We start from the raw sequence: 15,269 nt of genomic DNA, 5'->3' as shown, positions 1-15,269 counted from the left end.
CGGCGAAAACCAAATGCTGCCCTTTAACGCCAACATAATACCTATTATTTAAAAATCATACAGTCTTGGACAAAAAATAGGAGGAGGCATAAATAAAAATAAATAAAAAATATCCTTAATTACAGATTTCTCGATTATAACTTGAAATGGTTACAAAGGTGAAAAAAAATAATAACGAATTTTCATATTTTTTTATTTGTAACTCCACGCCAAATTAGAGGTTAAGAACGATGAGAAAACAAACATACAAGATTTTTTTTAAATGTGTGTTTTTGTAATGTGTATCAATATATCCTACAAAACAAATTTACTTTAAAGCCTCTCATTGAAAAATACTAGATGTCTGATGTACGAAAAATCACTACTTTGTCTCAACTGAAAAGTTAGGTATTTGCAGATATGGCAGTTAACATCTACAACATGTGAATTTATTGAAAATACATGAAAATAAAAAGGAACAAATAAAATACAATCCCACGATTCCGCACTACAAGCTTTACTTTTTATTTAATTTGAAATATTTTAATGATTACATTTTATTATAATGAGTTACAAGATGTATGAAAATACATTGTATCAAATAATTAATATTAAAATTTCGTCTCAACGATGATATTATGTTATAATTAAAGCTTATTACAAAATATAGAAGCATAGGGTCAGGTGAAAGAAGACAAATATATTATTGTCTTATTCCGGGGGAAGAATGTAACCAGGAGTATTATACGTGCAGTCTAATGTCCCCTAGCTGATGTCCTGGCCACATACACTCACATCCTGCAGGAATTATTCTTGTGCTTGATTCCCAGCAGGAACTGAAAAACAATACAATTAGCTGTTAGAAAAAATACACAATGAACCTTCACTAACGTTTGTGTGGATGTGGTGTAACTGAGATTCAATCAATTATTTGTATCTCTCTTATTTTTTAAATAATGAAGATGTATTTTTGTAATCTTCCAATCGATATTTTCACACCGGATCTAGAAAGTAAAGTATGTACGACTTTGATTTTAAAATTAAAAATATTTAAATTACTATAAAAATAAAACTTAAAACAGGAGAGCACGCCTCCCATCGACGGGTGGTATAAAACTAATGTAGTTAAACACAGAATATTGTTCAGTGAATGCCGATTCAATTAATAATAAAAAATATTTATCCAGCTATGCATAGGACTATTATTTAAATGAAAGTGACGCCAATTCGGATTCAGTCGGTTATTGTCAGTGAGCGGGGGTGCACGCTAGTTGAATTACCAGCGTATTTTTGATATTTAATTTATTTTTCTAAAACAGGCATAAATAATATTAATGTATTTTATTAATTGTGAACAATAAATTATTAAACCATTACCACCATTCCCTTTCCGCACCGAATGGTGCATAGGGCACTGCATTGGTACACCAATTGCAGCGTATATTGATCATTTTTGTTACATGAAGGTAAGATGATCAGTCTTACGCTTCAGGTACACCAGTCCAGGGACTATGAAATATTCTAGTGTAAAAACACCATTTTAAATAAATATTTCATATCATCCATATCGGGAATTGAACCCGAGACCTCTTGCATGGTAGGCAAACGCGCTGACCATTACACCACGAGGCCTACTTAAACATTTTAAACAGTAAATCTAAAATTGTTGTGACAGAGTGGAAAAACATTTTTGAGAAGGGAATATGGAAGTTTTAGGGAACATTTTAGATCTAAATAACTCCCTAGGGAGAAAATCCAGCCGGTCTACAAACATTTTGATATTCTCGAAATATTGTTTATTAAACAGTATGTCTATGTTTTTTTTTTCAATGTCTGAAGTTCAGAATATTCCGTCTTTTGCTTAATGTAACACGTTGTTACAACATTCCACAATGTTTTTTTTAGCACGGCCTTTTAAGAGTTAAAGAAGTTTTTCATGAAACAAATTTTCAATGTTTTTCGTAGATAAATAATTGACACGACTAGTCAGGGCGGATGAAAAATATTAGACGAGAATAATATTGTTGATTGGATGGTTAATCTCAGGTAAAGGGTACAGAATATGAAGGATGCATGAAAACAATTTATATTCTGTTTTTTTTTAGTTTTTAAACCTTTTGGCGTTAAACATAAAACCCGTTTAATATAAATAGCCCATACTGTTACAAATAATCTAAAATGATTTTCTTCCATACTCAGTTATCACCTAATTTCCGGTATTGAACTGACACCCATCCTTTATCCCTTGTAAAGATTTTTTTCTTGTTCAGTGATCTTGGAAAGTACAGCCTTAATGCCAATTTTTGAACAGAAATGAAAATCATGTAAATTGCAGTAAGATAAACACATAAAAATGTACGTAAGTCTTGTTTATTCTGTACCCTTCAATTTGAGAAAGGAAATCGAGCAAAGATAAGTCCGCCTGTCAGTGTAGTGGTTGGCATGCTCGACCACCACGCTCAACGTCCTAGGTTTTAGTTTTAGGAAAGTTGACATGAAATATTGATGGTTACATATGACCACAGAGATGAAGAACAATGTAGATAAGGTAATATAGAAGTCTAGGCATTTACAAAGCTTATGACCTGTCATTGGCTGGTTCAAGTGGCCAATTTACACACTGTGTAACATTCACCATTCTGCCGATATTTGAACATCTATATTCCTTCAATTCTTTAATCTGTTACATCTCTGTTGTATGTTAATAATATTTTATTATTAACAGCTCCCTAGGGAGTTGAATCTAGTCCTTGCCTACAAAAATTTTGACAAACTCCAAATTTTGTAAATATAGATGTATAATGTGGTTTTTCACTGCAATATATTATTGTTTCTAGATTGGAGGCTTACTTTCATGTTATAGATAATTGAGATACGCCAACTAAATCAGATGTAAAATAATATGATATAATATTTAAATGTCACTTCATTTCACTATATATCCCTTAAGAGGACATGCGGACTGACTTTTCTTTCTTTTTTTTTCTTCTGACTTTCTTAACTGACTTGCTTTCCGACTCTCTGGACTTTTTTTTTTCTTCTGACTTTCTTAACTGACTTGCTTTCCGACTCTCTTGACTTTTTTTTTCTTCTGACTTTCTTAACTGACTTGCTTTCCGACTCTCTTGACTTTTTTTTTTCTTCTGACTTTCTTAACTGACTTGCTTTCCGACTCTCTGGACTTTTTTTTTCTGACTTTCTTAACTGACTTGCTTTCCGACTCACTTGACTTTTTTTTTCTGACAAACGTATTCTCGTATTATATTTCTGTATCACAGCAATACTTTTTTCTAGTATAATACGGTATTTTTTTGTTGACAAATTGCCTTTAACAAAAAAACACAAGCGCCGTCAAAAAAAGCAAAATCGGTTCTGTTTCTGAAAATGGGAATCCTTAACCTCGATTTTAGCCACACATAATCAGTCTGACGAACAGTCTTTTTTTGCACAGTTTTTGGAAAAGCATTTGCAAGAGAGTGACAAAAACCATTTTCAAATAACTATTCATCAAACCGCTCTACGACCGCATATCCTCTTAGCAATCCCCCACACAAGAAGATTCTTGTGAAAAAAATCATCATCACTCCTGAACTCCTTACCCGTATCTTACCCTATGGTAAATGGAACTACATTGGAATAAAATACTGGTCTATAAAACTACCGATGAAATCAATATTTCACCTCAACTTCGTTGGAAATCGAGTGTAGAACGCCGGACAATTTATGATTTAGGAATCATATTTTGATATGGCATAATACACCTGAGAGTAGCCATGGACTGGTTAACATTCTGTTGTATCTTATAGGTTTAAAAGTCAATATTGCAAAAACCCATGTACTGTATAAAACTTTGTAGCCTGATGCCCAAAATCTCCTGACTCGAACCTGACAAACTAAGTCATCGAAAGAGTCGAGAGTTTAAATACCTAGGCCCCGATTACAATGGGAAGTTAGCAGAGTTATCTTCGACTGTCTATAAAAAAAAACGATATTTCATCGCTCAGTTCGTTATTGTTCAACAAACCAAAATGGTATTAGAGGTAATGAGATTGTAGATGAACTGGCAAAGGCGGCATCGATAGATGCCTCTCGTCCTCTCGACTATCATGTGCGTATTTCTGACACATCTCATCGAATTCAGAATTGGGCAAAAAGCCAATGAAATGCTTAGTGGTAATTGACTTCCAAATGTAAAGGAGTATTCTATAAAAATATTCAACTGAGAATTATAAATTCTTTGTTCCATGCAACAAACCTATCTAAGAGATTGCTCTCTAATATTAGAAGGTTACGAATTGGTAACTGTTGCACGAATAGCCACCTGTACAAAATTAATATTGTGGGATGTCCATGATGTGAATGTGGTCTGGACTACGAGACTCTAAACCACATATTCTTCGGTTGCCCAATAAGCCCATCCTTAAAAAACTATGCTTACCCTAGTAACATATCATTACTCCTCTCCATACTTGATCCTAAAATTATTCATCAGATAGGAAACTTCCTGTCACAAAATGAGGTAAATTTTTAGATTTTCTTCGCTTTATATTTACTAAATTATATTCCTAATGCCATGTTTATATTTCACCCTCAGTGGCAGAAATCATCCTTATTAGGATGGATTGACTTAATAAAAATAAAAAATAATAAAAAATAAAAAAACAGACCAAAACACAAATCTGCAGAAATAGAACTGTAAAGTTTTTTTCTACGAAATAGGCATAAATAATGACCACAACTGAAGACAACATTCGTTAAAAAAAACCCTTAACAATTTTTTAAAGTATATTTTTCATTTGAATTTTATAAATGAAGGATTTCTCAGAACTCACGTACACATAACTCAATTTCGTTAAATATGGTATGTTGGACAAAAACGAACTAAAACGACGATGTTTATACGAAAATGAGTATATTTGCATGAACATTTAAAGTATCTTCGTCGGTAATCTATAATTAAACATGTTTAAATGAAAAAAATGTATGCATATTCTGCTTTTCATTGAATGTTTTTATCTATTAAAAAACAGAATATGCATACATTTCTTATTCTTTTAAACATTTTTAATTATATGTTACCGATGAAGATACTTAAAATTTTCATGCAAACATACTCATTTTCGTACACAAATATCGATTTTTCTTTATAGACAGTCGAAGATAACTTTGTAAACTTCCCATTATAATCGGGGCTCTGGCAGTATAGGTTACAGAAGAAGACAGTTGTTAGAAGAACTGGGAGTGCGGCTAGAAGTAGCAGGCGCCACATTCAACAGTATGGAGGCTGCCTGGATATCAGATATTTACTCAGTGAAAACCAAATGCCGCCTTTATAACGCCTGCATAACACCTATTCTCCTCTATGGATAGGACCTCACTAGTCTCGGAAGAATCTTGGGTCGGCGGTGGTTTGACTTTGTGAGGAACGAAGTAATAAGAGAACGGACGCAACAAACTCCGGTGACAACTGTCATCAAGTGGAGGCGATACGGTTGGTTTAAAGGTTCTCGACGTTCTGGACGTCCACTGCTGACTGTTCGTCGGCAGTTCGTGTCAGATCTACGAGACGCGAATCTGACTTGGTAAGATGCACAGGAGCTGGCAGCCGACGAAGATGCCTGGAGGATCTTCGTGGACGCCATATGCTTCAACTAGTGAGCGGACATGGAATGATGATGATGTATCTTATATAATTAAAGTATTGCCTCCATGCATATTTCACTATATGACATAAGGAATATTAATATGAATCATGCGCTTGATGAACTATGTACATGCCCGTACATTGGCGTTGGTGCAAATACATTTGAAAATAAGTCCTTTGGAAACTACATGACCCATTTATTTGTCTTGGTTTTGTAACCCGGCAAAAAGGAAAGAATTTTTAAAAAAACAACATAGACATGAACATGACAGGACTTTTAACACGCGTGTAATATTATTTTTACTATATTTATTAGTCTTAATATATTTATGTCGGCCTCGTGGTGTAATGGTCAGCGCGTTTGCCTATCATGCAAGAGGTCTCAGGTTCGATTCCCGACATGCTTGATATAAAACATTAATTTAAAAGGGTGTTTTCACACCATAATATTTCATAGTGCCTGGACTGGTATCTGAAACGTAAGACTGATCATCTAACCTTTATGTAACAAAAATTATCAAAATACGCTGCAATTGGTATACTAATGCAGTGCCCTATACACTATTAGGTGCGGAAAAAGAATGATGATGATATTTATTTCAATCCAACAATTTATTAAAACGCACTAAGCACACATTTTTTATATTTTACAATTCACATTTTTTGTGGGTGTAGCAATGTAAACTCGTATTTTCAAATATTAAAATAAACATTTTCCCTCTAGTAATAATTTACCTAAGGATTCCATCTTAAGGGGCCGTTTTCAACGAGTTGTATATAAATATTTTTTAGAAAATAGTAATCAGGTTGTGGTAAAGTGGAGTTCGAACCTCAGACCTCTGATTTGCGAGTCCGGGACATTTACCACCGATCCACAATCCGGATCATTGTTAGCTTTTTAATAACTCAAAACATTGTATGACTGTCTTACCTAGAAAACGCTCGTCTCGTTAAGTGGATTGTTTTATTCCATTGTACGCAGGAAAACCCTAAACCTGAACAAATCTGAAAATAATAATTATTATAGTAAGTAATTAATACGGTTATTTATTTTATTTATGCAATTATTTCATATTTAACACTATGCCAAAATAATGATTTTAGACCTCACTTATTTATGATCATAAAATCACAAGTGTAAAGAAATGTTCGAAATAAAATAGAGAATATGATTACATGATAAATTATTCATAAAGGTAAGGTACTTAAAAAAAACTTATATCAATTACTTAAGTTTAACTCTATCTATAATAGCGTTTTGTAACTGACTGGATGAAAAGGGTGGAAGTAGGCTGTATGCTGTCAAAATGCGATCTTTCAGGTGAATGTGTGGTAAAACTTTATACTACAATAGGTGAACAAAAAAGGTCGAGATTCATTATTGACAAAAACTATAATAGTGTAGCGTTTGTTAGGACATGTAGAGCAAATGGAGAACGAAATAAAGACAAAAAAATACAATGTTAATAGATTAAATAAATAAATATATATAAGGGAGTTTCATTATTTTTAACCTCCCTTATAATACACAAGGTATATATTTACTTCAAAGGGAGACTTTTTATTTGTTTACTTCAAGAAACAATGTTCTATTTCTTCATCTGTCAAGTACTCATCAATCTACAATAAAAAACTTTATTTAGCTGGCATGTTTATAATATGTAAGGATCTTGTGGGATGTTTCGGCTGTGGCCGATTTTAGGAGCTTTTCCGCATTTGCCCAGTGACGAGAAAACCACCGAAAACTCGTCAAGAAAGGGCAGACTGTTGTCATTCGTCCATAGACCTTCCGATCCACTTGAAGAGTGTTCGGCATTTGGTGTCCTGCAATCATTTAGTTTAAATAATAATTTTAAAGATTATAAATAAATCGATAGTTTTTCTTTGAAAATAATATTCTTATTTTTGATTTACAAGATCGATGTTTTTTTTAAACTACTTTTCGCAGATAATGAGGATGGTCGAGAAAGACATAACATGATCACATCCTACAAATACTTTAAGATGCACATGTCAAAAGTCTGAATAATCGGCATACATACATGAGAAAATGTACAAATGTAGAACAAGGGAGGTCGTTATGCAAAGATAGTGTGGAGTTCTATCCTTTTTGCCTTCGCCACGATGCCTATGGTTTGTTTGTTTAATTAACCTGATTATTAGGTACAACCTGCTACGGCCCGGGGCGGCAGTACGCTTTGGATTATTTATCAGCTACTGGCGATTCGTTCGATGCAAGGTTCTCACACCGCATTAAGTAAATAAATTAAATGGTAAAAAATACTCACATCAACACGTGAGGGTTGATCAATTTCGCTTTTTATGCATCTTATTTCTTCGTAATGAGCAGGGCGGTACTCAAATTCCGCGTTGTTTAGCGAAACGGTATTTCTCTCAATTCGACAAATGGGGAAATGTCTCTGGAATAAAAGTAATGATGTACAAGTGAACCTCCATACCCACACTGTGTTTGTAATATTCCTACCTGTATCAGGTAACGCATTATAACGTCAGTACCTAGGTACTACCCCAAGTACGGAGTCGAGCAATCACGAGAAACTATGAGCGACGAATATCGAATTATTGTGTGAAATTCTGAGGAAATTGAATTGCAAAAATAGTATCACAGGCCCAAGTGAAATTAAAAATATTTATATCTTTTCTTTCCAGTGAATATTGTTCAGCATTTTTTCAATCAAACACAACAAAGATGAAGAACATTTGAGAATGAAGAAGTCTAGGTATTTACATAACTCATTAGCAGGTTTAAGTGGCCACTTTACACACTGTGTAACATTCGCCATTTTATCCACATTTCTTCAATCCTTCCATCTGTTGATTTTAGTGAAGTTAAATAGCCGAAACCTTTTATTGCTGTGAAGAGATTCATCTGGTTGAATTATTTCACAAACTAGGCGATGCCTGGAAACAATTTTCCAATTTTTAAACTATAACTTTGACCAGTTGGTTTTATTACTTTTTCCCCTCGTCTTAAGTTGGCGAATTGTTTCCGAAAGCCAATTTCTGAATGGTTTTAGTTATTTCAAGAAGTTTATATAATGTTCAGAAAAATTGTAGAGATTCAACTCACCTGCACGTTGAGATGCCTCGAACTTCTCTCCCAGTCCGAGGGAAGAGATTCTGTGTACTCGGGCAAATTGCCTGCCTGCAATACAAGATAGATATTGCGCATGTTATCATTCGTTTATTAAAAAAACTTTTCCACATGATTTTCGAGCAATCTAAATTTGGTCACCGTGAACATATTTTATTATTTTTCGTTTCATCTTTATATATATATATATAATTCCTCTGTACGTGTGATGTCACCGTACTCCTACTAAACGGCTTAACCGATTTACGTGCAGTTTTCAGAGAAATATAGATCTTTGCGCTGTGCGTGTTCGTAGATATTCAAATATTAAAAAAATAAGTTAAGAGCATAAATGTTTTATTCATAGATCTACCAGGGTTGCATTCGAGGAGAATGCATTTGCAAAAAAATTGAAAGATGTTTTTTTTTCGTATGTAAAAAAGTTTGTTTTTGAATTTTTACAAACAGCATTTGTTTTTTATAGATTTTAATCAGATTCTTTCCTTAAATTCCTTTTAACTTCTACGCATTTATTTCTTTTTTTGGATTTTTGGTAACACTAAAATAATATTAAATTCAATACATTTTTAAATATCGTATTCCTATATAAGTACACCCCTTTATTGGTGAGACGAAAAAAATAATGCCATATTTGAAAAAATATTTTTTTTATGTTTTGGAATTCAACCATGAACAAGTCATTAAAATTATATTTTTTACAGATTTTTATTCATAATGCAAAAAAAAATCGTTTCCATGCAGTTGCTCCCACAATCAAATAGTGAAAGCTACGCTTAAGTGATTTTGAGAAGAAAAAAAAATCAGGCTATCGAGGAAACAAATAGGGAAGGAAAGCAATAAGCTATATTGAAGACTCGTGGGCTGAAACAAAAGAGTCAACATTTAAAGGCTTCTGGAAACAATTATGCCCACACATGATGAGCGATTTTATGAATTCTGAAGAAACTCTGGAAACTATCGCATATGAAATAGCTAGCCTAATGAAATTAATGGGCTTAATGTAGAAGTGTTCGTTAGTTTTTTTTAATCGCACTCAGTAGCTCTGTCAAATAGATACTTCATTGAGCAACAACTGGTAAATGAAAATATTGAAAAAGCTGTTAAAATCGTCAAGAATTTAACAATCAAAAATATGAATGAAACTTTCATCCATCTTGAAACTTTTTGACTATCAGGGAAGAATGTGATGTCACAAGTACGTAGGGCAATTGAAAAAGACACAGCCAGAACTCTTCATCGAGAAAAGAAAAAAATGGGTTGTATACAACTAACTCTTGAACAACTTTAAAGTAATCACCTAAAGCACTTAAACACGCCGCATCAACTTAATAATGTATAAATAAAGGTTTTTAGTGTATTATTCATAAATAAATCATTTGAAATACAATTTTCGGATACTTTTTTAACATCCCTCGGCTTTCTAACATTTCTAACATTCAACATTCGCACACATTTTCAGGAATCAATTATGTGCGAAAGTCGAGGGCCTACTGTAAAATTGTTGTTAAACGTTCCGCCGAGGTTTAACCAACCAAAAAATCAATTGCCCAATTTTAATTAATAATTTTTTTAATTGGTGGCATTAATAAAAATTTTATATTGTACGATTAAGTTTCCGTACAATATATTTTTTGATTATTCGTAAACAATATTATCTTCTCATTCTTTTTTTCAGCATTCTGTCCTCCACTACTGGATATAGGCCTCTTCCATATATTTCCATTTCTTCCGGTCGGTTGCTGCTTGCAGCCAATTTTTACCCCTTACAGGGAGCGGCTATGTCATTCGACCAATTTTTTTTATGTCCTACGATGCCTCTCTTATTCTCTCAGGGTCCCCATTTTAAAATTTTAGGGGTCCATCTTGTAGGGTCTTGTCTCGCAACATGTCTTGCCCATTGCCACTTCAGTCTTGCTACGCGATCCATTATATCCGCTATTCTGATTTTGTTCCTAATTTCCTCATTTCTTTCTTTTCCTTAGGCTTTTTTTTATTCGAATAATATAATCATATATTTTTACTGTTTCCAAATTTCAATTTTTATATTTTTACCAAAACTAAAATCCCACCAAGCCACCTCCTGTAGCCTGTTGGTGAAATACCAAGCATGAATCTTTCCATGGATCGCAGTTTGCATTTGAGATTTTCTACATTTCTTTTTGTAAGGGCCATGGTCTCTAATTCAAATGTATTCGCTTGCAGTATACATGATTCATATGTTTTCTTTTTCAGGCAAATCGGAATTTCTTTATTTTCTAGTGTGTGTTTAAGTTTTCCAAAAGCTGCCCAACTCATTCCTATTCTTCTTGGCAGTTCCGCTGTTTGATTTCTTTTGTCCAGTTTTATCATAAATGTCCAAGATATATGTATTCATCTACTATTTCTAGTTTTTTTATTGTTAACAGTGATGATCTTGTTTTCTTGAGTATATTTAAATAAATAATAAAATATGTCGGCAGCTAAGTAATAGATATTTTTCGATTGTGTCAATTTATGTAAGGGTACTTAATAAGTATAACTATTCAATAGTATCATTAATTATACCTCACCAAATTGTATTTATGTTTTCATATTCTTAAATGAAGCTTTATTTTTTTTTTTACATTCGAGAAATCTTCTACCTACTCTAAATTTGTAAGAGAGATTCGTACGATTTTTATTGAATTTCTCTGAAAGACAATAATTTCTAGACAATAATAAGTTATGCAATGTAGAAATAAAGAATATGAAATATAAATAATCTTACATTTTAATATTAAAACATAGACAGAGTTTTCAGGGAAAAAAATAACAAAATAAAATTGCTACAGAGACATCTCTTGACATTACTGAAAACTTTTATTTTAAGCGAAGGGTAAAATATTATGTAGAAAAGAAAATCATTAGATTTTTTAAAAAATCAATAGATGTCTCTAAATCAAATAAATTAAATTTTTCAAAACATTTTTAAAATACCTTTTAACGATGAGCTAAGAAAACTCCATAAAATTACTTAACTTTAAACATGCGTACTGACAGAATATTGGTAAAAAAAATTATGTGATTTAGATTGAACCGTAAAAGGTATTATTTTTAAGTTAAAAAATCGTTTCTTATTTTTTTTAAATACATGCACTAGTCTAATACCTAAATCTGTTATTAGTTCTCAATTATTTTGTTTGGTACCTACATCAAATGGTTCAAATCAGTATTTTCCAACCTGTGGGTCGCTAAGCCTTCATTTGAATATTGATTTACAATAAGATAATACTAATAAATAAATAATGATTAATAATAAAAATAAAGTGACCTCACGTGCCGAGGATACTTAACAACTTGCATATATTTAACGCATTCACTCTGTGGACGGACATTTCAACTGATGCAAGGTTAGTAAAATTACGTGTTTTTATGTCTACCAGTTTTGAAATTGGGTACCGTCTCTTCAGTTTCAGTTTAGATCAACGACAATCAATAATTTCGCTGAGTCGTTCTTTAAAATGATCATGCTTCTTCCTGCAGTCTGACGTCAAAATATAAATTCGTAACGGTTAATAGATAGGTATCATTTAGAAAAATTTGCGTAACTAATGTTAATGTATTATTTTCTAAAATTATATTTAAATCAAAGCTTGCAATTTATTTACGGAATAAAAATTAAATAATTGAAAAACATAATTTTAATCATTCGATTAAAACAGATTGTAAAGCTTCATTTATAACAATACAATTAAGCAGTGATTTATCATCAATTATCAAGGAAAGAATATGATGATTTTTTTGAACAAAGTAACGTGGAAATAATCCAGATATGAAATTATGAGAGTGGTGCATAAATATATTTTCCTAGGATCGTTAAAGAATTAGGATAAGATGCTGGAATGTAAACATGTTTTGTTTTACAGTGGGGTAGTTGATAAAAGTATGGCAGCAAAGATTAATAAACTTTTATCTTTAAATAATGAGAGAAAACATGCATACATGTAACATTATTTTAGTACAAAAAAATATTTTTCTTAATATGGTTATATTATAGCGTTCAATAATATAGTAGAAATATTCATAATAAACAATGTGCATAAAATTTAATATAAAAAAGCTATAAAATATTTATTCATATATAAAATTCGAGTATGTTAATTAAAGTAGACTGAACGTATTGAAAAGCTATATAATAAACAGAAATGGTTCACCAAATTTCAATTGATATTGTTAACTTAAACATTATAAAATTGGTAAACTTTGCTATTGTACAGTACCATCTCATATGGAATAAATGGATGGGGAGGAGCCTTAAACATATCCTTCAAATCGTTATAAATATGTCAAAAAATTATACTTCAAATCATGCATAAAAAACCTTCATTTGAAATTTATATTCACGCAATAAAATTCATTTACAACGAATCGGAATCGCACCAGCTAGAGGCTTAGCATACAATTAGTGTACTCGTCTATAAAACTAGAATAGGGTAGAGATATGTACTATTCGCTCTCTGTGCTCCTAGATTACATAATGTATTTACTAATGATATGACAGATATGAGAAATTTAACCAATCACAAAAAAAAAATATGCAAAAAAGGGGTCATTGAAAGAGATATGTTGTATCAGTTAAATTGCTAGTAAAAAAATGATATTTTCTGTTGTATAATCTAAAATATGTATGTGTACGTAGGTATATATCATATTCAAATAAACTTGTAAGTACGTTCATACTAACTGTCACAAATATATAACAACATATATATAATTTTTAAAAACCCTCAGGCTACGCCTATGAGGGTTTTTTTTCTTTCTGATACTTTTTTTATGCTATGTAAATTGTATATTTACTGACAACCTACAAGAAAAAAACTGGTTTATAAAGTTGGTGATTGAACGTATTTCTTTGACTGTGTTTGCCCTCAGATACTTTGGCCACGTAACTAGGTGAACAAACGAGATGAAGAATTTAGTGGTACAAGGATGGATCGAACGATTTTGGTCCCGTGGAAGGACCCTCTCCAGGGACCCTCCAGAAAGTGTTAGAGACGGAGGCGGATGGCAGCTTCCTCCCTTCCAAGTTAACTACGATTGTTCTATATTACTAACACAAGCAAACAATCTACTAAAAAGAATATGTTTAAGGGCTACAGTACAAACCTTAGAGTATATACAAATCTCTAAGATACAAACGTTTATTGTGTACTCATAGATCATAATACCAGAGAAAATGTGAAAATCAGACTACCATTTATAAAAAAGGAGAAGAAAAGAAAAAAAAAAAATGAGGCAGCAAAAAAATCCTATAATATGGGGTATGAATCATTATATAGCCCTTATCGTTTTCGGTAAGTCTGAAGGTCATAAAAACGTAAATATGATGTTGTTATAAATTAACTATTACAACCAGAATTATCTTCTTTTTTTAAAAAAAAGAGAATACAATTCAATAAAAAAAGAATTAACCAGAGTTATCTTCTTTTTTTTAAAAAAAAAAAGAGAATACAATTCTATAAAAAAAAAAAAAATCTATATAAAAAGGTTTTAACCAAAGTATTTTAATAAATTTAATTTTTTAAATTATGCCTTTGGTAATTTTTGAAGTATTACCAAAAGCATACTTTTACTTAGAAATAAAGAAAATACCACAAAAATGTATGTGATTTAAAATGCTTCAAAAATTAAAATTTGGCTTCTGGCACTTTCATGTTCAACTTATTATCTTAAAATTATTGCAATAAATTTTATTTTAATACTTAGTCTTTATTGAGATCCCAGCTACCTTTGTTTAGTCTTAATTTGAAATGGCGTAATCTACCGGTCTAAAAGTAATTATATTTGTTACATAAAACTTTTAAGTATATTTTTGAACAGAAATACCTTTAAAAAATATTGTTTTTATCTAATTCATGTTTTTTTTTGTTTTTTTATTATTGCGCGATTTAAAAAAAACATTAGTTTTAAAATGGCAAAATCGCACGATTTCCTAATTTTGCGTTCGTTTTACCAGACTACAGACTTAAGTGTAATGTATAAATAATAATAGTAAATAAATCAATTACCTCATCTTCCACTTGTTGGCTTTTGTCTCTCGCAGCAAGTTGCGCTAATACGGTGTTGAGAAGTCTTTCTTCATCGTACTGGGCCTGCAGCTTCAACTGCTGCTCCTGTTCAAAATAGAATATTAGAAAAATTCAAATGGAAATAAAAAATCAGTAAATGTTACTAACTTTAAAAAATAGGTAATACAAAATGTGTCAAAAATAAAAAATAAAAATCATGATGCTGGTGTTTCGTCATCATCATTTCTATGTCAATCGCAATGTATCTAGATCATTTTTATTACATGCAAGGCAAGGTGATCAGTCTTACGATTCAAGTAAGAAAGTAGAAACAAAGGAATATTGTTGTGTTCAACGACCTGCCAGGAATCGAACCCAGGACCTCAACTAGGATCGATGACAATGGTAAGAATCCTGAAAGAAAAAAAATAATGGAAATAAGTGCGCCTTGGAGCGTAGCGATGAGCGCGTTCGCCTACCATTCTTGAGATCCTTAGTTTGATAC

The 15,269-nt window shown here is 31.8% G+C and overlaps 1 protein-coding gene across 1 annotated transcript in view; it reads right to left on the bottom strand.

Annotated features, from left to right (window-relative positions):
* Nucleotides 1–480: 480 nt before the first annotated feature.
* LOC148284376 (uncharacterized) overlaps nucleotides 481–15,269 on the bottom strand; it is a 40,109-nt gene continuing 25,320 nt past the window's right edge. The window contains exons 3-7 of the mRNA XM_088241175.1: nucleotides 14,765–14,869; nucleotides 8,715–8,789; nucleotides 7,912–8,043; nucleotides 6,555–6,628; nucleotides 481–815 (exon numbers count right to left, since the gene is read on the bottom strand). Coding sequence (XP_088097301.1) covers nucleotides 722–815; nucleotides 6,555–6,628; nucleotides 7,912–8,043; nucleotides 8,715–8,789; nucleotides 14,765–14,869 — 480 coding nt within the window. The 3' untranslated portion in view covers nucleotides 481–721. The remainder of the gene's footprint in view (nucleotides 816–6,554; nucleotides 6,629–7,911; nucleotides 8,044–8,714; nucleotides 8,790–14,764; nucleotides 14,870–15,269) is intronic.

This window comes from Micrasema longulum, unplaced genomic scaffold (genome assembly GCF_059751315.1).
Source record: "Micrasema longulum isolate JH-2025_06_02 unplaced genomic scaffold, ASM5975131v1 h1tg000127l, whole genome shotgun sequence".
Taxonomy (NCBI): Eukaryota; Metazoa; Arthropoda; class Insecta; order Trichoptera; family Brachycentridae; genus Micrasema; species Micrasema longulum.
The sequence above is the reverse complement of the archived record's forward strand: the minus strand, read 5'-3'. Positions and strand labels throughout refer to the sequence as shown.